The 25,432-nt window shown below is 35.7% G+C and overlaps 1 protein-coding gene across 2 annotated transcripts in view; it reads left to right on the top strand.

Moving 5' to 3' along the window:
- LOC150093045 (uncharacterized) overlaps positions 1-25,432 on the top strand; it is a 236,600-nt gene that overhangs the window by 131,079 nt on the left and 80,089 nt on the right. For both annotated transcript variants that reach the window (XM_090413689.1, XM_090413688.1), the window contains 3 exons: positions 6,816-6,885; positions 7,033-7,146; positions 18,565-18,710. In XM_090413689.1, coding sequence (XP_090269815.1) covers positions 6,816-6,885; positions 7,033-7,146; positions 18,565-18,710 — 330 coding nt within the window. The remainder of the gene's footprint in view (positions 1-6,815; positions 6,886-7,032; positions 7,147-18,564; positions 18,711-25,432) is intronic.

Below are 25,432 nucleotides of genomic sequence, written 5' to 3'. Positions count from 1 at the left end.
GGAATGCCCAACACATTACTGTTCCAACTGCTGCCTCTGTTACAGTTGGTAACAGATGTCACAGATTGGATCTCCGATGTTTAAGTACCTCCATTTGATGGTATTGACTGGGTACTCTTGTAACTTCATCAAGTTATGAAACAAAATATTGTTGCCTGTACCTAACTGTGGAACTTTGTGGCAAAAGAGATTAAAGATTTCTTTATACCAAATTTTACTCTTTTTTTTAATGGAAAGAATGTCAATTCCAGTGTGTTTTAGCAGTCTTAGAGTTAATCACAGAGTGTTGTAGTATTCAGGAACAATCTCAGACCTTTATTGAGGTCTCATCAGTGGGAGCTAAACCCATAGGTGATACGAAGGTTGAAATAATGCAGAAGTCATATTATCATATACAAGTAGCCAAAAGGTGTGACACCTTTTGGCTACTTGTGAAATCTATTGGCTAATTATGAAATCTTTTGGCTACTTTTTTGCTAACTTTATTATTAAAATACTCTGGATTAGAGATACTTGTAAGTTTTCCACTTGGTTATGCTATAAATTAAAGATACCAAGAAATTATATACTTGTATTAATCATTTATCCAAGTGTATGGGAAGGGTCCCATAATGCATAGCATTATACAAGTCCACAAGGATATGTGTTTTGCATTATGGGATACTAAGGCAAGTGATGTGAAGTCATTAGCTTCTACATATGAGTTGCCCCACTCCTGAAAATACTTCAGGTGCAAACTTTGTTTGCTTACACTTGGTTTGTTGAGTTGCCAGTAAAACAAACTTTGATTTCACCAAGTTGTAGATGTTATAAAGATTAGCATGGATTGCATCTTTGTTACTCAGTCAGTGCCTGTTCACTAGCAACAGTATGAAGTCAGTTAATATCCAGATTTTTCTGGCATTTTGGTCGAGAATAATAGTGAATGAGATTATCTAACATTAATTTACTTAGCAGTATGAACTGAGTAAGACCATTGGTGGCATCAAGCTTTCTTTCATGTCAGTGATTTTGGATGTATGCGTTATGCTTGTCTTGTTAACATTTTGGTTATAATACCATAATTTTTCTGCGATGATATGGCAGCATGTAAATAATGATTTATTTTATTTGACCTTTCATTTGCTGACCAGTGCTGACCTCTCTGATATTATCTTCAAAAACTATTCAATATATATAATGAATAGATTTTGAAGATGGTACTGAATTATTTGCCAACTTAAAAGTATAAATTTGTTCCTGTGGTTTCATTATTTATGAAATTTTTTCATAATGAAAAAATCAAACTTTCATTTTTTTTCCTCCCCCAAAGTTTATGTAAATAATTATCTTAAAAATTTTGCCAAATCCTTATGCAAATGTTAATAATCCCCCACCCCACCACTAGAAGTTTTATGTGTGTGTGTATATATATATATATATATATATATATATATATGGCAGAATGATCATTGACTCGGTTAACATACATAGTTTTATGGGAAAAAAAAAAAAATTTGAAAGACTAGAACCGAGATTTAATTAAAAAGGTTTTAATATAAACACACTACTAGTTTTGGCCTGTAACAGCCTTCTTCAGGTGACATTATAAAAGAAAAAACACTAAACATTGAGGGTTAAAAGACTATGAACAACATAGACAGTCTTTATACATAATTAGCATGAAAACGTTGTAGTTGTATTTGAAGCTGTTCTTTCATTTGTTGCATTGTTGGCAGAGTGCGTACTTGCTGCATCACGTGAATGCCAGTACATGATTACAGCTGAATGACAATCTGGGAGGTTGTAGCTTAAGTTGTTATTTAGATGAACAGGATTGAAGATGATTTCTCTCCATTCCACAATTTTTCTCTCTATTTCGTCACTGCAACAGAAGATGTTTGTAGATTTTTCCCAGCAGACTTTGTGACTTTGGTTATCATCATTAGGATTAGTCGACAAAAGGATATGACTTGATAATGCACTTGCTCGCTGTCTCTTAAATACCCTGGCGTATATAAAATATTATGTGACTGCGATATTCCTTATTTCGGGCAGACAGACAAATCTGTCGAAATGCGTATGGAAGAACACATGAGAGACATTACTTACAAGAGACAGCGAGCAAGTGCATTATCAAGTCATATCCTTTTCTCGGCTAATCCTAATGATGATAACCAAAGTCACAAAGTCTGCTGGGAAAAATCTACAAACATCTTCCGTTGCAGTGACGAAATAGAGAGAAAAATTGTGGAATGGAGAGAAATCATCTTCAATCCTGTTCATCTAAATAACAACTTAAGCTACAACCTCCCAGATTGGCATTCAGCTGTAATCATGTACTGGCGTTCACGTGATGCAGCAAGCACGCACTCTGCCAACAATGCAACAAATGAAAGAACAGCTTCAAATACAACTACAACGTTTTCATGCTAATTATGTATAAAGACTGTCTATGTTGTTCATAGTCTTTTAACGCTCAATGTTTAGTGTTTTTTCTTTTATAATGTCACCTGAAGAAGGCTGTTACAGGCCGAAACTAGTAGTGTGTTTATATTAAAACCTTTTTAATTAAATCTCGGTTCTAGTCATTCAAATTTTTTTTCATAAAAATATATATATACATATGAAGAAAATATAGATTTAATGACTATAAACCCGAGATAACATATAAAGATTTTAATGATAAATACTACTAGTTTCGGCATATGGCAGCCTTCTTCAGGTATTTATAAAGGAATACTAATAAACATTGAATTATTTAAACAAACTGGAAATTACAGGTACAAAATAATTTAAAAAATGTTTAAATAATTCAATGTTTATTAGTATTCCTTTATAATCATTAAATCTATATTTTCTTCAAATGTACAACGACCGAGTAAAAGCTGATCACCACATATATATATATTCTTTCTTTTAGGATTACACGGTGATCAGCACTCACACTCATATTTGTAGATTTAGGGACTCAAAAACACACGTGTTGAACAGATTATTTTATTAATTGCAAATAAAATAAAACTTGACGTTTCGACCTCTATATCGAGGTCATCATCGGAAGAATACAACTGTATACAGAACCAAGCTACATGCTCATGCTTTCTATACCAGTAAACTAAATCTACGTAGTTAATAAATCTTTTTTCTAACCTGACCTCTAGTGATAGAAAAGAAAAATAAAGAAATAAAATTATATTAAAAAAAATTAAAAAAAAAAAAATATATATATATATATATATATATATTATAAATAGATAAATGCAACTACAATAAACTGTTAGAGTCCTCATGTATTAATATTCTGGATAGTTATAAAATGATTTCTTTCAGTTGCTATTGAATGTTCTAAACACTTCACCAGGTTGTCTTCTTGTAGTGGGAATTTTTCTAATGCTAGTTTAGGATGTTATACAGGTTGTAGATGGGTCCTCCACATTCTTGAAATGGTGAGGCCATCGTTTTTGTTGAGATTTGGGTTGTGTTTGAGCATTTCACAAGACTCTTTAAATTTTCTCTCAAACCAGGTTTTGGTGCGGTGTAGGGACTTGGTATTTTTCCAGTCAATTCTATGGTATGTTTGGAGTGCATGGTCAGAAAGGCCTGTTTTACCGAAGTGGAGGTATTTAATGTGTTGTTTGTGTTGGTCTTCTCTGATTGGGATAGTTCGCCCTGTTTCCCCTATGTATGGTATGTTACATGTGCAGTGTATTTTGTATACCCCTGGGTGTGCTAGGTGTGGAAGAGGATCTTTAGAGGAACTGAGTAGGTGTCTTAGCTTATTTGGGGGTTTAAAGGTGGTTTTAATGTTGTATTTGTGAAGTGTTCTGTCTATTTTTTCAGAAATGCCTCTAACATAAGGAATGGCAATAGCATTCTTGAAATCTTTTTTGTTCTTACTGGTATCTTTATGGAGGATCTTGTGAATAGTTTTTTTATTGTATCCATTTTTGATAAATGTTTGGTTGATGATTTTGTATTCTTGTTTTAGAGCCTGTTCATTCGAACAAATAGTTAGGGCTCTGTGTTTAAGGGTGCTTATGACACCTAATTTTTGTGTTGGGTGGTGGTAAGAATTTTTGTGTATGTATTGGCCTGTGTGTGTAGGTTTGCGGTAAATTGAGAAGGAGAGACAGCCAGAGGGAAGACGTGCGACAAGTGTGTCTAGGAAAGGAAGAGAGTCGTTTTTTTCCATTTCAATAGTGAATTGGATACTTAGCCACCTAAACAAACAATTTAGAGCTTCGCGGCCGTGGGGGCCAAATGGCGAAAATATCGTCGCCGTATCTGAGCCAAATTTTGGGCTTTAGACATGCTGTCTCTAGAGCACGTTGCTCAAAGTCTTCCATATAAAAGTTAGCTATTGGGGGAGAAAGTGGTGAGCCCATGGCTGTACCTTCTTTTTGAAGATAAAAATTGTTTTGCCATACGAAATATCCGGAGCGGAGTACGTGGGCAAAAAGGGCCGTGATGTCATGTGGAAATATGTTCTGTAGGAGCAAGATCGTGTCATTGATTGGGACATTGGTGAAAAGGGAAGTTATGTCAAAGCTGACTAATAAATCTTGGTCGGTGAGTGTAATGTTTTTGATTTTACTGATGAAATGTTGTGTATTTTTTATGTAGGAAGGGGACTGACCTACCAATTCCTTGAGTGTGGCAGCTAATTTTTTTGCTAAGTGATAATTTGGGCTGTCAATTCCTTCAACGATCGGGCGAAGTGGTGTGCCAGATTTGTGTATTTTTGGCAGGCCATAAATTCTGGGTGCAAGGGCATACTGAGGTATTAATTTTGTTGTCGTTTCTTCGGGCCATGTGTGGACGGAACTGAACTAATCAAATCCGTCCACACATGGCCCGAAGAAACAACAAAAAAAAAAAAAATTAATACCTCAGTATGCCCGTGTGCCCAGAATTTATGCCTGCCAAAAATACACAAATCTGGCACACCACTTCGCCCAATCGTTGAAGGAATTGACAGCCCAAATTATCACGTAGCAAAAAAATTAGCTGCCACACTCAAGGAATTGGTAGGTCAGTCCCCTTCCTACATAAAAAAAATACACAACATTTCATCAGTAAAATCAAAAACATTACACTCACCGACCAAGATTTATTAGTCAGCTTTGACATAACTTCCCTTTTCACCAATGTCCCAATCAATGACACGATCTTGCTCCTACAGAACATATTTCCACATGACATCACGGCCCTTTTTGCCCATGTACTCCGCTCCGGATATTTCGTATGGCAAAACAATTTTTACCTTCAAAAAGAAGGTACAGCCATGGGCTCGCCACTTTCTCCCCCAATAGCTAACTTTTATATGGAAGACTTTGAGCAACGTGCTCTAGAGACAGCATGTCTAAAGCCCAAAATTTGGCTCAGATACGTCGACGATATTTTCGCCATTTGGCCCCACGGCTGCAAAGCTCTAAATACATTCCTTAGCCACCTAAACAAACAACACAAACGTATCCAATTCACCATTGAAATGGAAAAAAACGACTCTCTTCCTTTCCTAGACACACTTGTCGCACGTCTTCCCTCTGGGTGTCTCTCCTTCTCAGTTTACCGCAAACCTACACACACACAGGCCAATACATACACAAAAATTAGGTGTCATAAGCACCCTTAAACACAGAGCCCTAACTATTTGTTCGAATGAACAGGCTCTAAACCAAGAATACAAAATCATCAACCAAACATTTATCAAAAATGGATACAATAAAAAAACTATTCACAAGATCCTCTATAAAGATGCCAGTAAGAACAAAAAAGATTTCAAGAATGCTATTGCCATTCCTTATGTTAGAGGCATTTCTGAAAAAATAGACAGATCACTTCGCAAATACAACATTAAAACCACCTTTAAACCCCCAAATAAGCTAAGACACCTACTCGGTTCCTCTAAAGATCCTCTTCCACACCTAGCACACCCAGGGGTATACAAAATACACTGCACATGTAACATACCATACATAGGGCAAACAGGGCGAACTATCCCAATCAGAGAAGACCAACACAAACAACACATTAAATACCTCCACTTCGGTAAAACAGGCCTTTCTGACCATGCACTCCAAACATACCATAGAATTGACTGGAAAAATACCAAGTCCCTACACCGCACCAAAACCTGGTTTGAGAGAAAATTTAAAGAGTCTTGTGAAATGCTTGAACACAACCCAAATCTCAACAAAAATGATGGCCTCACCATTTCAAGAATGTGGAGGACCCATCTACAACCTGTATAACATCCTAAACTAGCATTAGAAAAATTCCCACTACAAGAAGACAACCTGGTGAAGTGTTTAGAACATTCAATAGCAACTGAAAGAAATCATTTTATAACTATCCAGAATATTAATACATGAGGACTCTAACAGTTTATTGTAGTTGCATTTATCTATTTATAATATATATATATAATTTTATATATATATATATATATATATAAATTTTTATTTATTTATTTATTTTTTTATTTTTTTTATAATTTTATTTTTTTATTTTTGTTTTTCTTTTCTATCACTAGAGGTCAGGCTAGAAAAAAGATTTATTAACTACGTAGATTTAGTTTACTGGTATAGAAAGCATGAGCATGTAGCTTGGTTCTGTATATAGTTGTATTCTTCCGATGATGACCTCGATATAGAGGTCAAAACGTCAAGTTTTATTTTATTTGTAGTTAATAAAATAATCTGTTCAATACGTGTGTTTTTGAGTCCCTAAATCTACAAATATGACATGCTTGGTATCTTTAACACATATATATATATATATAAACCTTGAAAATAGTTTTTGTTGCAAATTTATTGTTATTATTTGACTAGCCTTCGCTACAAGGTGATGTAACCGAAGAGCTTGGCACTCCACCCCCTTCACTCAATGGAGGAGTTTGGGGTAAGTCATTCAAAACTTTTTCCTCCCTTGAAGTTTATGTAAATTTGATAATTATTTTACAGCTGTTTCAAGATTTTTTTTTTTTTTTTTTTATAATGAAAGCATATTACAACATCGTACTTTATTGAATAAATTTTTATATTTCAGAGAAACCACGTGCTGTTAAAGTGCCTGGTTCTGGTGTTGGGAAAAAGATACATTTGATTAAAAGGCCAGCAAAAACTGATACAAACACAGAAAATCGTAGTAAAAGTCCTTCAGGTATGTTTTTTTTAACACCTCAGTATTAAGATAAAATTTTTGAATTTTATATATCCAAATGAAGATTTTAATGGATACAAATAACTCTCAGTGTAATGAATTCACTCAGTATAACAACCTACCGAAACGGCCCAGGTAAATCCTCATAGCAACAGTGCCATTCTAATGGAAATTAATTGTCTAAAAGTAAACAACTGCATGAGTATGCAATACTAGTTGTTTTTTTATACAGGATGTTTCAAATTAAAGCACCCCTCAGAGCAAATTGTAGAGAGAACCAGTTGACCAAATACCCTCAAATTTAATGGGTACCTTAACCATATCATGGAGAAGAGATTTTGGCAATAAAAAAAAATTAGTTCAAAAATGACCATTGGGAGAAATATGGTTGCTGTGAGCAGGAAAAGATGGTGAAATTTGCATACCACTTGAGCCATAAGGAGGTATAAACAAAGGAGTGAGATTGACTCTACTGTCATTCGACTTGTGCAAAGTCTCACTTTGTTTGAATGTGCCTTGCTTGTAAAGTGCTTCGATAGGAATGAGGAAAATGCTGTGGCATTTTCTCCATGACTTCATAAGTACAGATTCCTAAAGACTTTGTGAAAAGGTTTAATGCCACAAAAGATAGGACAGTCCAACTAAGAAGAGAGTATAAATCTGAAATTCTGCAAATGACTGAAGATGTTGCAACTGCAGTTGTTGAGCAGTCAAATGAGAATGTTGTTAGTTCACGCAGTGCTGTCCATATTAACTCAGCCACAGCCAAGAATTGCAAACGTGAGATGGTGGTGTCCAAAAACATTTGCATTGACGTTTTTGACACGCATGGAAGTGGACAAGGATTGGCCTTGGAACATCCTTTGAAGTGATAAAGCGTTTTCATGTATGTGGAACAATAAACACTCAAAATTGCTGCATCTGGGCAACAGAGAATTCCTGTACATTTCAACAAGTTCCCTTACATTTGCTAAAGGTCACATGAATAGGATTTATATCTATGTTCGTTATTGGGCTGTTTTTCTTCGAAGAAATCCATCGAACTGGACCTGTGACCTGTACAGTCATGGCTGTGCATTATCAGGGCATGAGCAGTTTTGCCATTCTTCAATTGTAGGAAAGAGGGTGCCTGAACACAACAGTGTTGATGCAAGATGCAGCATCTCCCTACATAAGACATGAAGTTCAAAAATTATTGCATTAACATTTCACCCAGACCTTAACCCCTGTGACTGATTGCTTTTGGGATACCTCAAAAGCATGGTGTATTGGAGCAAACTTCTTCACCTACAGATTTGAAAGACAAAATCGCACATTATGTCTGAAATCTTTCGACATATCAATGCTGTATAGCAGTAGCAGTTATTTGTCCTACACAAAAGCCAACGTTGAACGTTATATCCATCGATCACCCAGATCTCCTTGCAGCATATTAGCTCTATGCAATATGTTTTTTGTATCGCATTATTTTATAAAATGAGTGAAATAAACATAAGTAACTCCATTTGTTATTGACTCGGAATCATTTCACAATCACATGCCATCTGGTTCACATTAATATAATTTTCTCCCACTGCCAGTGTCACATTTCTCCTTGTCAGTCATTTTTTTTTTTTGGTCAAAATCTCATCTCCATGATCTGGTTAGGGTACCCACCAAGGTTGAGCATATTTCATCTACTGGTTTTCTCTCTACAGATTACTCTGAATAGGGGCACTGTACTTTAATTTGAAACACTCTGTGTATTTCTCACCTTTGGTGTGAATATAATGTTCCATATTATGGTCAAACAGAAAAATCCATAGAATTGCATAAAGAAGAACACATTAGAGACATCATATATGAGAGATTCAGGATTTCGGCTATCCAGTCATGTATAAATTGTGTATATTCTAATGACAACCACGCTACAAGACACTAAGTAAAATGGACAATATCAGATCTTATGTTGATGCTGTGATGTATCAACATAAGATGAGATTAAGAGGAACATCCTAGAATCCATATAAATAATGATCACTACTGTCAACATGAGTGTAAATCCATCAGTCTTTCCTCAATCTAAATTTCATTGTCTAGTTCTGATATTATCTGTATTCTGCAGCCCTTTCACTATATTTTTATCACATTGGAAACCAGGAGACCAGACTGGCAGAAAAATAGTCCAGATCATTGATGTATCAATGCATTGTAAAGAGGCAAAATGAATTCCTTATTTCTTTGTGTCAGAGTTCATTTCAGCATTGCAGTTAGAGCTATATTTGCTATTCGACTCTTGAACTTCAACTTTCTGTATATTAAACTCCAACAGCTCTAGTCTGATCAGTTTCCTATAGCATAATCCCACGATATATTGGTGGGATTATGCTATAGTAAACTATATGCTATACACCATTTGATATTTCATTTCACCAAAGTGCATAACTTTACATTTGTTCACATGACCACAATTATTTCAACATATTCAAATCATTCTGCAAATGCTGCATTCCTAATTACCCTGTCTATCTTTTCATTATCAGCAAACAGCTGTATATCACCTGTCAAATCATTCCTGATATCATTAATGTAAAGGCTGAATAATAAGGGAACAAGGACTAAACCCTGTAACAAATCATACTGACTCATATCCTCCATACACCACTCTTTAATGTCTGTTAGTTAGCTGTCCTCTTATCCAAACTAGTAGTTTAATCTAATCTCATATCTTCCAGCTTATGCAATAGCCTTCCATGCTGAATCCTGTCAAAAACTTGAGCAAAGTCCAAAAGTATCATAGTGCATCCATTCCTCTTGTTTAATTCACCCATGACATTATTTTAAAATTTGTGCAAGTTATTCAAATATGACCTTCCCATAATAAACCTGTGCTGTTCATCATATAGATTCTTTGTCAACTGATTTCTGTGTGCAATCTCTTACCATCTTTTCCAAAATCACTCCTTTTCCATCACCACTTCAGAGCAATAGTTAGGTACATGAGTCTTTGCATTACTCTTGTGTAATGGGATTATCATACATTCTTTCCACTCTTGTGGAATCTTTCCTGTGCTGAGACTCATACAACCAGGTCAAAGGAATAGTCATTTCAGCTGAACACTCTTTTAGCATTTGTATTGATATCCCATCAGTCCCTATTGCTGAATTCATATTCAATTTATGCAGTAGCAGCTCTAGTACCTCCTACTCATACACTTCAGTTTCTGCCTGCAGTGTAGAGATAGCATTGAGCTATATGTTACATACACCAGATCGACAGCCTTTAACAAAATGGGCACGCCTTAGTTGAAGAATCTTGTCTGCCACCCGCATACCATCTGCATTTGTTAACATTATTCTTTCGTACTAATTAATTCTTTTACTTGCAGCAAAATTATAGAATTCTTTTAGTTTGTCTTTAGCTTGCAGGGCCAGTCTCTTTCCATATTCAGACTTAGCTTTCCATACAATGATTTTAACCCTCCTGGCCTTCACCTTATAATTTTATTAATGAATATTATCCTCATTTACAAGGTATAGATTCCACATCTTTTTATTGAAAATCTGTTGCTTGATATGATTGTACATCCATTTCACTCCCACCCTGTTTATTCTTCAAATTCTAGGGACACATTCTGGCACTGCATCAATGATGCATAGATCGTAATTTCCTTCTTTGAAGTTCATCATGTAACCTTTTCTGAATGGAATATCCATACTGAGTTACTTCCCACATCATTACAGCATGATCATTGTCAGCAGTTGGAGGGAGAATGGTCATGTCTTTTACTGAAACCTTTCTGACACTATAATCAGGTTTAATATTCTTGGACCTTGAGTTTCTTCTGTTTCTTGCTGCTTAACGAAATTGTCACACAACAGATCAATAAATGTGGATACCTATTTTATATACTTATGTACCTGGGTCGTGTAAAAATTTCTCATGTGAAAAGGGGGGTCGTGAGTGGAAAAAGTTTATAAGAAGCACTGGTCTGTATCACCCAGTTGGAAAACGTAGAGATTCCTGTTCACAACTAATGCTTCACTTATACAGGATCCTTGCATATACTTAATAAGTCTAAACTGATAAATTACCTCTATTATTCAGTGTGTGTGTGTGTGTATATATATATATATATATATATATATATATATCATTAATATAGTTGTATAATTTCATCATCATAACACTAATTATAGATATAGACCATATTGGTCTGTTCCGGTAGGTCTCATTCAAATAATTTCTCCAGACTCCTGATACCAAACACATAAGCTGTTCCTTTCATATAAATACCTTCTTCCCTTAAATTCACTCCACCACAAAAATTCGCAACCATTCTTTTTGCACAATCTACTAATTGAATCATGTGTTATCATATACACTGAGTTAACTTAACATCACCCCCCCCCCAGAAATATATATATATATATATATTTGGTGCAATAACAAAGTACCCACGTGATATCAACATCATGTGCAGCTATTATAAATGGGCACACCTATCCTCTGTATTCAATAGACGTTTGCCAGTAATGGAGAAATGTGTCAATGTAAGCCAATTTGACTGTGCACAGTTAGTTGGACCCCTGAAGGAAGATGTCAGAAGGTGTACCAGAACTGGATTAACCATGAACATACATCCAACAGAAGGGCTCACATTGGTCAACTATGTGTGGCTGATCCTAGAGGTGAGTGTCGGATGTCACGACTGGTGACGTGCAACAGTCACACAGTCAACCCATTTCCACATGCACCATGTGCTTTATCTTGCTTTGCCTGGGATTCCACAGCCAGAGACCAACAAGGGGTACCCACGAAGACAGCCAGGCATCAAAAAACACCTTCCATGGACCAAAGAATGTCATCATTGGACCCTCAACAGATGGAAGAAGGTCATCTGGAGTGATGAGTCCCATTTCCTGCTGCACCATGCTGATGGCTAAGTTTGCATTTGACATAAACAGCATGAAGCCCTAGTCCCTGGTTGCACAGTTTTGGTTCAACAGGCTGGTGGAGGTGGTATTATGGTCTGGGGGAGCTTTTTCCTGGCATGCCCTAGTTTCATTGCTTATCCCACAAACACTGTATGGTGAACACCACAGGGACCTGTTAGCTAACCATCTCCATTCATATTCTGCAGGAAGTCTACACTGATCACAGTGCCATCTTTCAACAGGACAATGATGCGCCTTGCCATTGGACTTGGACAACTAGTTAGTGGCTACAAGAACACGAGAACGAATTTGCCACATTGCTTTGGCCTCAAACTCCCTTGACTGTCATACAATTGAACATGTGTGAGATGTTCTAGAACAGTGTGTGAGAGAACTGCTGATCGTCCTCCACAAAATGAGTTAGCTGTGACAGAGTTGTTGCAGGAGGCATGGTTTGAGTTACTCACAGAGGGTGTTTGACATCTTGTAGAATCTGTTCCTAGGTGTCTGCACGCTGAGACTGCATAGAGAAGTGGACCAACATGTTATTAGGTAGGTGTTCCTAATGCAAAGCTAACTCAGTGTATAGGTAATATACTAACTGATCACTTTGTCACTATTTACTCTCACTCTTTTCAGCAGTTCTTCCTTATTCTCTCTCATTCTGTATTTATCACGAGACAAGTCCCTCTCCCCCCCCTCTTTCCAGAACTATCTCTTTTATTTTCTGCATTTTGATTACATTCGTTAAATTTTTTATTTTAGAGTAATTGAAACAGTTTTCTTTTTTATATAATTGATTTTACCTACCTGATCACCATTACATAATTTCTTACTGGATTCAGTGTTTTTTTACTACTTACCTTCCTGTCCTTCTGATGCCTGTCCAAATCACTTTTCAAGTTTTTCAGTTCCCTCATTATCCATCTAATAATTTGCTTTAGTTTAGTTATTTCCAAAGTTAATTCATACTCGATATCCTTGCTGGTTTCTGAAATTTTCTTGATTGAGACAAGCCACCTTATTAACAATTTCACCATCATTCTTCTTTGTTGCTGCTCTATTATTCGTCCGAGGTTTTAGTTCTCTTTTATGGTATTGCTTTAATAATTACAGAATATCTGATAAGATATTGAATACTATAAATGCGTAAAAATCAGCAGTAATATTTCTAAAAAAAAAACTAATTAATCTAAAAAAATACGCAATAAAATATATAAAAATCACTTATTTCAAGTGTTAAGCACTCCAACTGTTATTTCAATTTTATTCTGCTCAGAACTAAATGGCAATCGCATCCTATTTCATATACTCTGTGTACTTTTGTCTCGACCCACTGCCAAGATATCACTATTGACAATAATATACTTAGTGAGACTTCTTATTTCTTGTGTGTTGTGTACATCTTTATGTTGGAATAGTGTTAATGACTAGTCCATGTCGAACAGAAATCCAGCAGGTATTTGCATTTGATTTGATTATTTGATTCCAAAGGTATTATCCACAAAGAATTTGTTCCGCCTGGTCAAACGGTCAATGGCGAGTTTTATCTCGAAGTTTTGCAGCAATTGATAGCGAGAATTCATTGCGTACAGCATGAATATTGTGATGACCGACCGTTTGTCAAAACACACTGTCATTCTTGGCACTATAACTTGGCTTCTAATGAAACAAATATCATAAACAGTTGACACAACACTAATGAAGGTTGCCGCTTTCGACAAAAAAAAGATACAACAGGTGGTGCCACTAGTTTCTTCTATTTTCGAAAAGTTCGGTTTCTTTTTATCAGAGGGTGTATAAAAGATTTGCAGGAATCATGCATAAGCACACAAAATTATGATGAAAAAGTATGAATGCATAATAATGGGAGATATAAGAAAGAACTAGAAGTGAATGAAATTATACAAATGAAAATCCATTATTATATTTAAATTTCAAAATATTATATTAGCTAAATAAATGTAAGTTACTTGCTATGAATCAGATATGTGCATAATATTCCATTGAAATAAAAAAATTTAGGTTATAAACTTAAATTCTAAATCAGACATTTAGAAATTTTTGCATTATGGATAAAGAAACTTTCAAACACAAAAGAATATGCTTCTTTAATTTAGTTTTAAGAGGGCAACATATTTCACATCTTTGGGTGTGTCTCTCTTTCCTGTTAGGACGCTGACATCAACAACAGCTTCATCGATTGCATTTCCCCTTTCTTCAGACTAATGATCATCACTTGTGTCCCCTTCCTCTTTGTAATTGGAAATGCCCAATTATAAAGTTGACTGATTACTGAAGTTTTTGGATTATTTTTGATTTCAGTGGTACACATGCATGTTTAGTTTATTGTGAATTATGAAGATTTCAGATAAGCAACATTAATTTAAACATGATTTCTGGATTTTTATTTTTATTATTACACACTCTGCTAGTTCTTTATGCTTTCCATTATTGTTTGCATTTGTTCTTTTTCATGTTGTTCATTTTGGTTGTTGTATGTATTCTTGCCAGTCCTTTGTGTTCTTTTGTCAATGTATGATCCCCCCCTCCTCCCCATTATTTACTTTGTTCTGTTTCTTGCAGTTGCTTTGATTTCTTGTGATTTTCTTAGTTCTGATTTTATTTACAATTTCCTTTGTTTTATTTCCTACAACTATGTCCTCATTCCTGGGGGGGGCTTAAGGGTCAAAGCAGTATAACTGAGAGGAGACCTTCACATAGCCTTTAAAGAAATGCGGAAAACCGAATAGGGCTTCTGACCTAATATCCAGTCCTCACCTTTCGTGGTGCGTCCTGTTAGGTATCTACCTTGATACTGAATGAACGAGAATATGCTGACAATTCAGGATTTAGCTGACCAAATTGTGTTCTTATAGGCTTAAACCACAATATAAAATAAAAAAATGTCCACATTCCTAGGGGTTTGCTATAGCAAGCATCTACTGTAATTGATACTGAGCAGATGGTCTCACCTTAGCATGATTTGATATTCTGCTTTGACAGATCCTTAGCCATTCAGCAAACACACAAATCTTCATCTTTGCATAGAAACAGCTGCACATCACTCTGGTTCCAGACACAGACAAACCCTGTGCTAGTAAGTCATTTTATTATGTATTTATATTTAGAGTATACTGCACACTATTTTGCCATATCACGCTACATATAGTCTACCATGTCTACATGCAGGTTTGTACAAAAACATCCTTACCAATTTCCAATAACCACCCTCTAGGGATATACAAGATACTGGTTATTTCTTGCTTCCTGTCAACAATTTTCATCCAATTATGTAATATAGTTTGTATTCTTGGTGCAGCCTCCATATAAAATACAAGATATTTTGTAAATTATTCCTTTAGTTCCAAGTATATAAATCTCTGTGTTTTTCTCTGTCAGGTTTATCATTGTGATTGATACCAATATGATTGCTTTATGGTAGCCTAGCCTATACGTGAATAAATCAATCATTATAAATCTTTATAACAATTTTTATAATCTTTATAACGATGTTATAAATCTTTATTTATAACAGTTAATTTTATGCAATTATGATTTAATACTGCATCTTTACTTTTGTTTACATTTCTCTCGACTGCAAATGGTGGCATGTATGGTCTATAAGTGTTCATCTGTAAGTTTTTTCAAATTGTTGCAAATCTCCAAAAAATTCCCCAATATATTTATTGAAAAAAAAAAAAAAATCCACGTATAAGTGAACCCATGCAATTTAAACTCATGTTGTTCAAGAGTCAACTGTGTGCGTGCGTGCGTGTGTTGTATATTTTTTACTTCTGGAAATCTTGCTGTATAGTAAAGCACAAACCTGGTACTTTCTCAAGCCACTTCAGATCTCCAATGTGTGGGGGTGATAGTCTTATCAATGAAATTCATGTTTCATTGCTCAGTGGATATGCTAATCACATACAACCTAATTTAGGCTATATATTGTTTTGTGTGATGTTCATTTATACCATATTGCTAGCTGGTTGGCCAAGAGGCTGGCATATCTGCTCTCCAACTAGTATGTTGCAGGTTTGGATCCTCCATGGGCACAGATGTTTGTTAAATGTCTCTAGGTGGGAAATGAATTTTATCGCTCAGTGTGAAACCACCACCTAGTTTGTTGGAGGCCTGAAGTGACTTGAAAAAGTTCCATGTCTGGTCTAGAGCAGGATTTCTGGATTGTCATCATCGTCATGCTTGTCAAGGATTTAGGCCTAGAGTGGCCTAAATTCATTTCACTGTTCCAGCCTTAAAAGTCATCGTTGAATCTCTTAAGAGGACGTCCTAATGGTTTGTAATTTAAGGCTTGTTTTAAATTATTCTTGAAATATTTAAAAAATAAATAAAATAAAATAAATAAAAAAAGAAATAAAGAAATTCATAATTTCTTTTGTGGGCGAATAGAGTGTACTTTGCAGTTTTTCTCATAAACTTCATTTCAGCTGTTATTAATCTTATACATCTTTAATCTATAATCTTTCGGGTAATATTCAGTTACCTTTTAGTATCTGCAACCAGAGTTGTCCAATATACAAGCACAATACTGTTATAACAAATAAAAATTGCAATATGAATGTTGAGAATGCCGATGATGTAGTAAAATAATGAAATATGGACTGTTTTGCACATCAGTGTATGTGCCAGTATTGTGTGGAAATCTTCAAAACACAATTCTAGACAAAGTGGGACGTCACACTGCTTGCAGTATACAGTTGTGTATTTTCTTTCTTGTCCTCCAGATGTTAGTTTTACTTTTTCTGCACACACTTCACATTTCTTCTGTCCTCTTCTTCCCTTCCTGGAGTGATGGGAATCACATATGAAAAATGATTTCTTCTAATAAGATGTCCACTTTCCAGGAGCTGCAGGTTGGTCAGCATCAGTGTCTAGTCCAGCTGATATCACAAGACCTTCAACTACTGCATCAGCATATTGTTGTAGTCTGATATGCTTGTGGGTTTTGTTATATAATATATATGAGTTCACTATTGTGAGATCCAGGATATGGATGAACAGTTTCTTCCACCATTTCAATTGACGACGATGGAAGGAGTAATATGACAACAACTGATCACTATGATCCACTCCAGCTTTGAATTTATTGTAGTCAGCAACAGCAGCTGGTTTTGTCTTCTCATGTTGACCTCTCACATCAGTCTCCACCATCTCATCATTATGTTTGGTGGACAGAATATAGGCATCTTGAACATCCCTCCATTTCACTGCCAGCAGGTGTTCTCGTCGTCTTGATACTCGCTCTTCTTTCTTCAGTTTTTGTTAGGAAGCCTGTTTTGCCATTTCACATCTATTTGGCATAACTATCCCAGCAGCTTTGGTACCGTTTTGCCATTAATGATCAAAGAGTTTTGGACTTGTGAAAACAATCTATCCATGTAGATAGTGTAGCCTCTGTAATATGGAGTTGCGAGTCTGTCCACAACATTGAAAGCAGAATTAAAATCTTCCTTATCAGTGCTCCCTGTATAGACTTCAGCCATATTTAACCAACATCAGATAGCATTATCTCAAGGTGGATGTTTTCCATGCTGAGTTCTGTAATGAGATTGCGTTGTGATAACAGATTTTGTTTCGAAAAACTAAAGTACTCGTATTGCTTTCTCTTGAAAGTTGTCATTTGAAGTATGGTGGATTATTATCTCCCAGACATCAATACTGCAAGTACAGCTTTGCAAATAAAACTTTTTGAGTTACACTTTTTGTAAGCAGTTTTATTTTGTTGTTTCCAGTTTTAAAATTATAAGCCACGGAAATCCCATCGATAATTAGAATTACTCTGTATTATTTTCAGTTTTGGACACCTGATGTTAACTGCTCCACCTGTATGATAACATCTTTTCATTTGTGATTTTTTAGTGGTTATTTCTATATGAAAATGGCAATCAAGTGAAAAAGTAATCCTTCTAGAGGTGTGAAAAAGAAAGAGACCATTGATTTAGTAAAATTGAAAATTATACTTAATGCTTTCTTAATTTCAGCAGGATCACTGGAACAGGACCATGTCATAAGCCAAGGACCGACTGTATATATGTTAAGAGTAGCTCATGTTGAGTCAGTGTTTGTTTTTTATGGCACATATCATTCATAAAATGTTTGCAACACCTTTATTGGATGGGATGTAGCTCATAGTATTGAGTGAACTGAGGATTAACCAAATTAGGAACTCTGCTGTGGAGACCAGAAGTTTTTGTGCTACTTCAGGCCTCCAATAAGTATACTTTCTAGATGCTTGAAGTGGCATTAGGAAATGGTGTTGCAATTGTATATCCTGAAGTGGTACTAGGAAATGGTGTCACAATTGGCAATAAAATCATCTTTCATATATAAAACATGGTTATGAATGAGTGTATGCTTAAAACACTCATAATTAGACTCATTTGCTATAATTTATTTGTTTAGATCAAGAAAGTAAATTTTTGTTAGCTATATTTATCTTTTTTTTTTTTTTGAATAATTTCTTTTATTTTATTTTAGTAATATCTTCCTGTGCAGTTGGAGCAGGTTTGACCAGCTCATGTAGCATATCAAGCAATTCCAATTCACACACAGTTATTGTAACACCAGCTTCCAAAGGAAATCCTGCTGCTAGTGCCATTTATAGGGCACTTGTTCCAACTAAAGTAAGTTGATTTTTTTTTTTTTTCAATCTTAATCTTTATGAAATATATTCCATATTGCTATCATATATGAAACAAATGGACTTTATGTATGTATGCTTGCACAAAGAGAGAGAGATCCCGGTTGACATTTAGAATATGTTCTTAATTTAGAGCACTAAACATGATCATTTTTAACCTTGTGTAAATAGGGAAAGGGAAAATACAAACATAAATAGGACAGTATTAAACATTGATTTAGTATTCTTATGTTCTATTGCATCTTGCATATGTGAAATGTGTTTCTTCCTTTTTTTTTACCAATAATATGGATTCTTGAATGGGTTACTTTTATTTACTGAAAATTTTGAGATCATATTTGTGGAACTACAAAGCTGGAAATTATGACAAACTTAGGAGGCAACTAAGTTTGTCATAAATTTGTCAGATTGAATGTCATAATGCACTTATGACATTCATTCCATGTAGTTCATGCCATGGCACTGCTACATGGAATGAATGTCATAAATGCATGGGATGCAATCCGGAATTGTTTGAGTGAGGCGTATCAGAGTGCATATCCAGGATAAGGAGGACAAACCGAGTGGGGATTAAGTGGATGACTAGCAATATAAAGTAGGAGCTACAGAAAAAGAAAGCATTGTGGAAGGAATATGAGCAACAAGGTGATCAGCATGCCTATGAGCAGTATAAAGCACAAGCAAGGAAGGCTAAATCATATTTCGAAAGAAATTAGCTAAGCAGACCAAAGTAAATCCAAAACAGTTTTTTTGCTACATAGCAAGTAAGAGAAAGAATGATTATAGAAAGATAACTTTACTCAGTGCTGATAGGAAAGTGAAAAAAGCAGAAGAAATAGTTCAGTTATTAACTGGTCACTTTGTAAGGGTATATCATCCAGGCAGTGATGTTGCAGTTACAGAGGAGACAGAGACTGATGTGAGTATTGAGGTAGATGAACTGGAAGTGCTCAGTGTATTAAAAAATATCAATGTGAATACAGCAGTCAGACTGGACAGTGTGTCAGCTTGCGTGCTGTGAGAATATACAAGTGAATTGGCAGTGCCTTTGATGAAGTTGTTTAATCTAAGTCTCAGCTTTTTCCAAGGGAGTGGAAAGAGGATAACATAGTTTCATTACATAAAGGTGGCTCCAAGACAGAAGTAGCAAACTATAGACCAATCTCTGGAATGATGGTTAAAGTATTGGAAAAGTTGGTTAAAAGTAAAATTCAGGAATGGGTGGATAGGAATATGATAATCTATAGGGGATATGCTTTGTAAAAGGTAGGTTCTGCCTCAGTAATTTATTCACATTTTATAATAAGGTGATAGTAGAATTTAATAAAGGAAATGGCTACAGCATGATACTGTTGGACTTTGGAAAGCCATGGGAATAGATATGAGGCTGGTGGCATGGATTGTGTGTGTGTGGGGGGGGGGGAGGACGATGCTAGACAGACATCAGAGGGTGATGTATGGTGCAGTGGAATCAAAGCGAATGAGGGTGGCTAGTGGAGTGCTCCAGGGCTTTGTGCTAGGACCACTACTCTTTAATTTGTACATTAATGATATAGCAGAAGATTTGAAGGGGATATTCAGTTGTTTTCTGATGATGCAAAACAATAGGTGATAATGGTGATGTAGATATCTTACTGAATGATTTAAATAATTTGGCAGTGTGGGCAAAGGACAATATCAATTCGGTGTTGTAAAATGTAAGGTAATGCACTTAGTGATGAAAAAGATTACATACCTTGTATCATATTGATGGTACTAGTTTACAGGAAAATTGATGAGGCTAGGATCTGGGGGTGATGGTTGATAGCGACTTGAAATTCAGAGGAAATATTGCAATAGTTGGCAAAGTAGCTCAGAGAATTTTGGATGTTGAAGAATACTTTGCAAGTATAAAGATAGGGAGGTCATTAGTCCTCTTTATAAGATTATGATTCTACCACATGTTGACTACTGTGCACAGATTTGGTCACCTGCGATTCTTGGGGATTGGGAGGTCGTGGAGAGGATTCAGAGTTGAGTGACCAAGCTGGTGACAGGTGTGTGGATTGCAAAGTTTAACTGACAGCCAGAGGAGAGGGGTGGGGATATGATAGAAACTTCTAAGTTACTAAAGGGTTACTATAGGTCTTGATAGCTTCAACTTCATTTTACCGTATTGGCGGGCCTTGCGTGTGATGGAATCTCTGTGGATGATCGTAATTCTCATAGAAAGGCTTAGACGTTTACACATGCTTACTAAATAACTTAAGAAAATTACAATGTACAATAGAATATACATTAAATTAAACTTTAATATATTTCCAATATTTCGGCAACATATACCAGGTCCCTTGCAGCTGTAAGTTGTCCTACTTTGGCCAAACAGGCAGGACAGCGAATATCAGAATTTCAGAACACAAGGACTACATCTGGTTTCACCAGTACAGCCACTCTGGTCTTGCAGACCATGCTCTGGATACATGCCACAGAATACGGTCGAAGAAAGCCACAATAATACGGCGTAGCAAGTTCAAATTTGAAAGACTTATGGAATCAGCCTCAGCCCTAAGAAACATGCCAAACCTCAACAAATGCATGAGACTGCCCCAAATTTGGGAGGCTTACATCAGGAGACCTTCAGCCCAACAGCCAAGAATACCTACATAGCCCGCTAGGGGGTACCATCAGGACTTTTAGGGAAACCATAGCTTCCTCGCTTTGTTTCTCATTTACTGTGTTTAGTGCCTGCGTGCACGTGTCTTTACTGTAAGTTCCTTTGAAGATGGCAATGTGATGTTGCCGAAATATTGGAAATATATTAAAGTTTAATTTAATGTATATTCTATTGTACGTTGTAATTTCCTTAAGTTATTTGGTAAGAATACTATAGGATTGACATGAAGAAATTTTTCAATACATGGGGAGTAGGAGGAAAACAAGTGGTCATCACATTTGAAAGTTGTCTGAGGGTGGTTAGTAAGGGTATGTGAATTAGGGTCTTTACTTGGAGAGTGGTAAATGTGTGGAATGGATTGAGGTGGTTGTGAGAGCCCCAACAGTAAATGTTTAAGGAGATGATAGGTATTGTGCTAATGGATAAAGTGGGTCTCCCACAATGAGTTTGACTCCATAGAGTGAGTACCCATATAAATAATAATAATGCTCGCAGATCTTATATTGTCTGCATCTCATAATTGTTCTTATAATAGACATTGCTGAGTTTAAAGAAGCACCTATGTCAACTTGACATTCACCTGCTTCAAACTGCCTTAACACTTGCAATTCTATGTTATTATTAAGAGAGACCTTCAGGTACTCATTAAGGATTGCTGCATACTACACACATCAGCTATCATACTTGTTCTTAAATTCATTCACACTGCTCGCACATCCAACATCCAGTGGCATTCCATTCACACACCATTCTGAGAGAAAAATCTAGATCTCACCCCCTTCTTGGCATTCATTCCCAACTGCCATGGATGTCTCCCCATTGTCATTTCCCCACCCTCCATGAAATGAAAAATTCCATCTTCTAATAACTCGTGTGACCCTTTCAGAAGTTTGTAATCTCAATCACATCACCCTTCTTTCTCCTGTTTGCTAATGTCTGCAATCTAAAAAATTCTCAATCTGTCTTCATAATTTCCACAATCTTCATATCACTTTTGATACTCTACTTTGCATTCTCTTCACTTTATCAGAATCACAATGGGAAAACAGAAGGCCAATCCTGCACATAATATTCCAAGTGAGGTCTTATCAAGGCCTTGTAAAGAGTCAAAATGACTTTTTATCTTTGCATGTCAAAGTTTGTTTCTGCATTCTAGTTATTGTTTAATGTGTATTTGCAACCTTTGCTGTATGGCCTTTGAACATCATCTTACTATTAGAACTCCAAGATCCCTGGCCTGATCAGTTATTTTTTCTTCTAGCATAATCCCACCAAGATAATGACATTGAATATCTTATCACATCTCTTTTACATTTACTAACAGTAAAGTGACATCCATTTTCACATGTCCACAATTCCAGCCTATTCAAATCATTATGTAATCATCATCAGCAAATATGATTTGCTGATGATCCGAACCCTGCATATCTTTGGTGATGTGCGGAGTTTGGTGATAACCCTGCATTTCTTTGGATTATCAGTAAATAGCTATATGTCTCCTGTCAAATCCTTTCCAATGTCATTAATGTTTAAATTAAATAACGATGGACCAAGAACTCATTCTTGTGGTACACCACGGGTTACCTTAATTCTTGCTGACTCACAATCTCATATTATCCAATTTATGCAATGGTCTTCCATGATGTATTTTGTCAAAAGCCTTAGCAAAATCCAAACGTTTTGTGGTGTATCGATTTCCCTTGTCTAACTCAGTGGTAACATTATTATAAAACGTGAGCAAGTTGCTCAAACATGACCTTCCCTTAGTAAATCTATGCTGTTTATTGCAAAGTATAGATTCTCTATCAACCCATTTCTGTATGTGAGTCCTAACCAACTTTTCCAAAAATCTTCACCACCACTCCAGAAAAATTGTTAGGTCAGTAGTTAGATACACCTGTCTTTGTGCTACCCTTATGCAATGGGATTGCTATACATTCTTTCCACTCTTGTGTAACTTCCCTGTTCTAGGACTGAAATTATATAGCCTGGTCAAAGGAATAGCCATTCAGCCGAACACTCTTTTAGCATCCTTGCTAATATCCAATCAGTCCCTCATTGTTGAATTCTTATTCCATTTGTGTAACACCTCTAGTACCTCCTCCTCCTCATACACCTGGGTTTCTTCATGCATTGAGTACAATGTTGCAAACCCTTGGTTGAGCTTTTAGTAAAATGGGCACTCTTTAGGTGAACAATATCTTCTCATGTACCATCTGCATTCAGTAGAGTTATTCTTTTCATATTCATTCTTTCTTTTACTTTTATATCCAAGGAAATACTTTTCTTTGAATCTTTGATATTGGACATTTGCTGTTTTTTTTCTAGACATTATGGCTCAATAAAAAATAATAATCAGTTCAAACATTATTCTATGTATTTAATAATGTGTGTATTTCATACCCAGCATATCAGATTACATGGAGTTGGCACATTCAGTATTATCTCCCGAAGCCAGAGAATTCAGGGAATTATGACTCAGAATCTCCATATACCATTTGTCATCCTGTTATCTAGAATTAGAGCATGAACAAAGACTCTTGTTCATGCTCTTGGCCTCTTGTCCTTTCTTTCAGCAATTGTAAGTTCAAGTTGCTTAAGTCCATCCAACTCTTTTGTGGTCTTTCTCTTCTCATTTCCCCCAATCTTCCCCAGCATAACTGCATTTTCCAGTGCTTCATCAGCTCACATAATATGACAAAATACATCAACTTCTGTTTAGCAGTTATTGCCTTCAAGGAGCATTCTGTCTTTATATTCTCTAAAATCTTCTTTTGGTCATTCTTGCAGTCCATCGATTCTTAATAGTCTCCTCTACACCCTTAATTCAAACGAATCAATTTGCTTTCTGTCTTTCTTCTTAATAATCCATCTTTCACATTCATACATAACTACTGGAAATATCATTGCTTTGACAATTCTAACTTTCATGGCCTTATTCACACCTCTATCTTTCATAATTTTTGTCAGGTTTAACATAGCTTTTTTTTCCACTATCCTTTTAATTTCATCTTCACGTTTACCACCATTTCTGATTCTGAACCCTAGTAAATCATAACCTTCAACGATTTCTATTTTATCTCCCTCTATTATGAATTAATTTAAATTTCCAGAAGCCATCACTTTTGTTTTGCTGATGCTTAAATTAAGCCCAACTTTGTTACTTTCCCTCTTAACCAATAGAATCAACTACTCCAGATCTTCATTAGTTTCTTCTATGGGGGTTGTACTGCATATCTTAAATTATTTATTTTTCTGCCACCAAAAAAAGGTAGGGCAACATTATACATCCCCACCACATCCCTTTTTCCACTTGAACACTATTTCTCCAATGACTTTTTTTTATTGAAGCTTCTTCTTGTTCTTTCCATAATCCATCTCATGTGTGCTGTTTGGTCTCTAGTTCCTCAACCTGTCCTAAAGCCTGCCTGTTCCTTTGGCATTTCTCTATTCATACATGACTCCAACCTGTGTTAGATCACTTTCAGCATAACTTTATTTGCATGTGAAATTAAACCAATGGTTCTATAATTCTTGCAATCTCTGGGATTTCATTTTTTTGGAATTGGGATGACTGATGTTTTCCAATTCCTAGGCCAGTATATTTTCTTCCATACCTGTTGACAAATTTCATTCAATATTTTTACTACTTCATCCCCAGTTGCTCTCAATAATTCCACTGACACCTAATTTTCCATTGCTGATATCACTTCACTTTTCATTATCATGGGTTCCTCAACAAACTCTCTCCTTTCAAATTCTCCTTTAACATTATTATCTTTCTTGTACAAATCTTCTACATACTCTTTCCGTCTTTTTTTCATTGCTTCTTCTTCAATCAGACATTTACCCAAATTACTTTTTACAACTCCTAATCTAGGGATAAACTTCTCTGTTCATTTATTTTTCTAAACAGATTTTTTGTTCTACCCATAATATTGCTTTCTTCAATTCTCCTTTTGTTTAGATGTTTTTCTTTTATCTCTCCTAGCTCGTCTTTGGAAATCTGCACTCAGTTGTGTAACTCTTTCTTTCTTTGTTTTGCCGAAGTT

Source organism: Typopeltis vanoorti, chromosome 24, assembly GCF_054136105.1.
Source record: "Typopeltis vanoorti isolate ZY-2024b chromosome 24, IOZ_Tvanoo_1.0, whole genome shotgun sequence".
NCBI classification, from domain to species: Eukaryota; Metazoa; Arthropoda; class Arachnida; order Uropygi; family Thelyphonidae; genus Typopeltis; species Typopeltis vanoorti.
The sequence above is the reverse complement of the archived record's forward strand: the minus strand, read 5'-3'. Positions and strand labels throughout refer to the sequence as shown.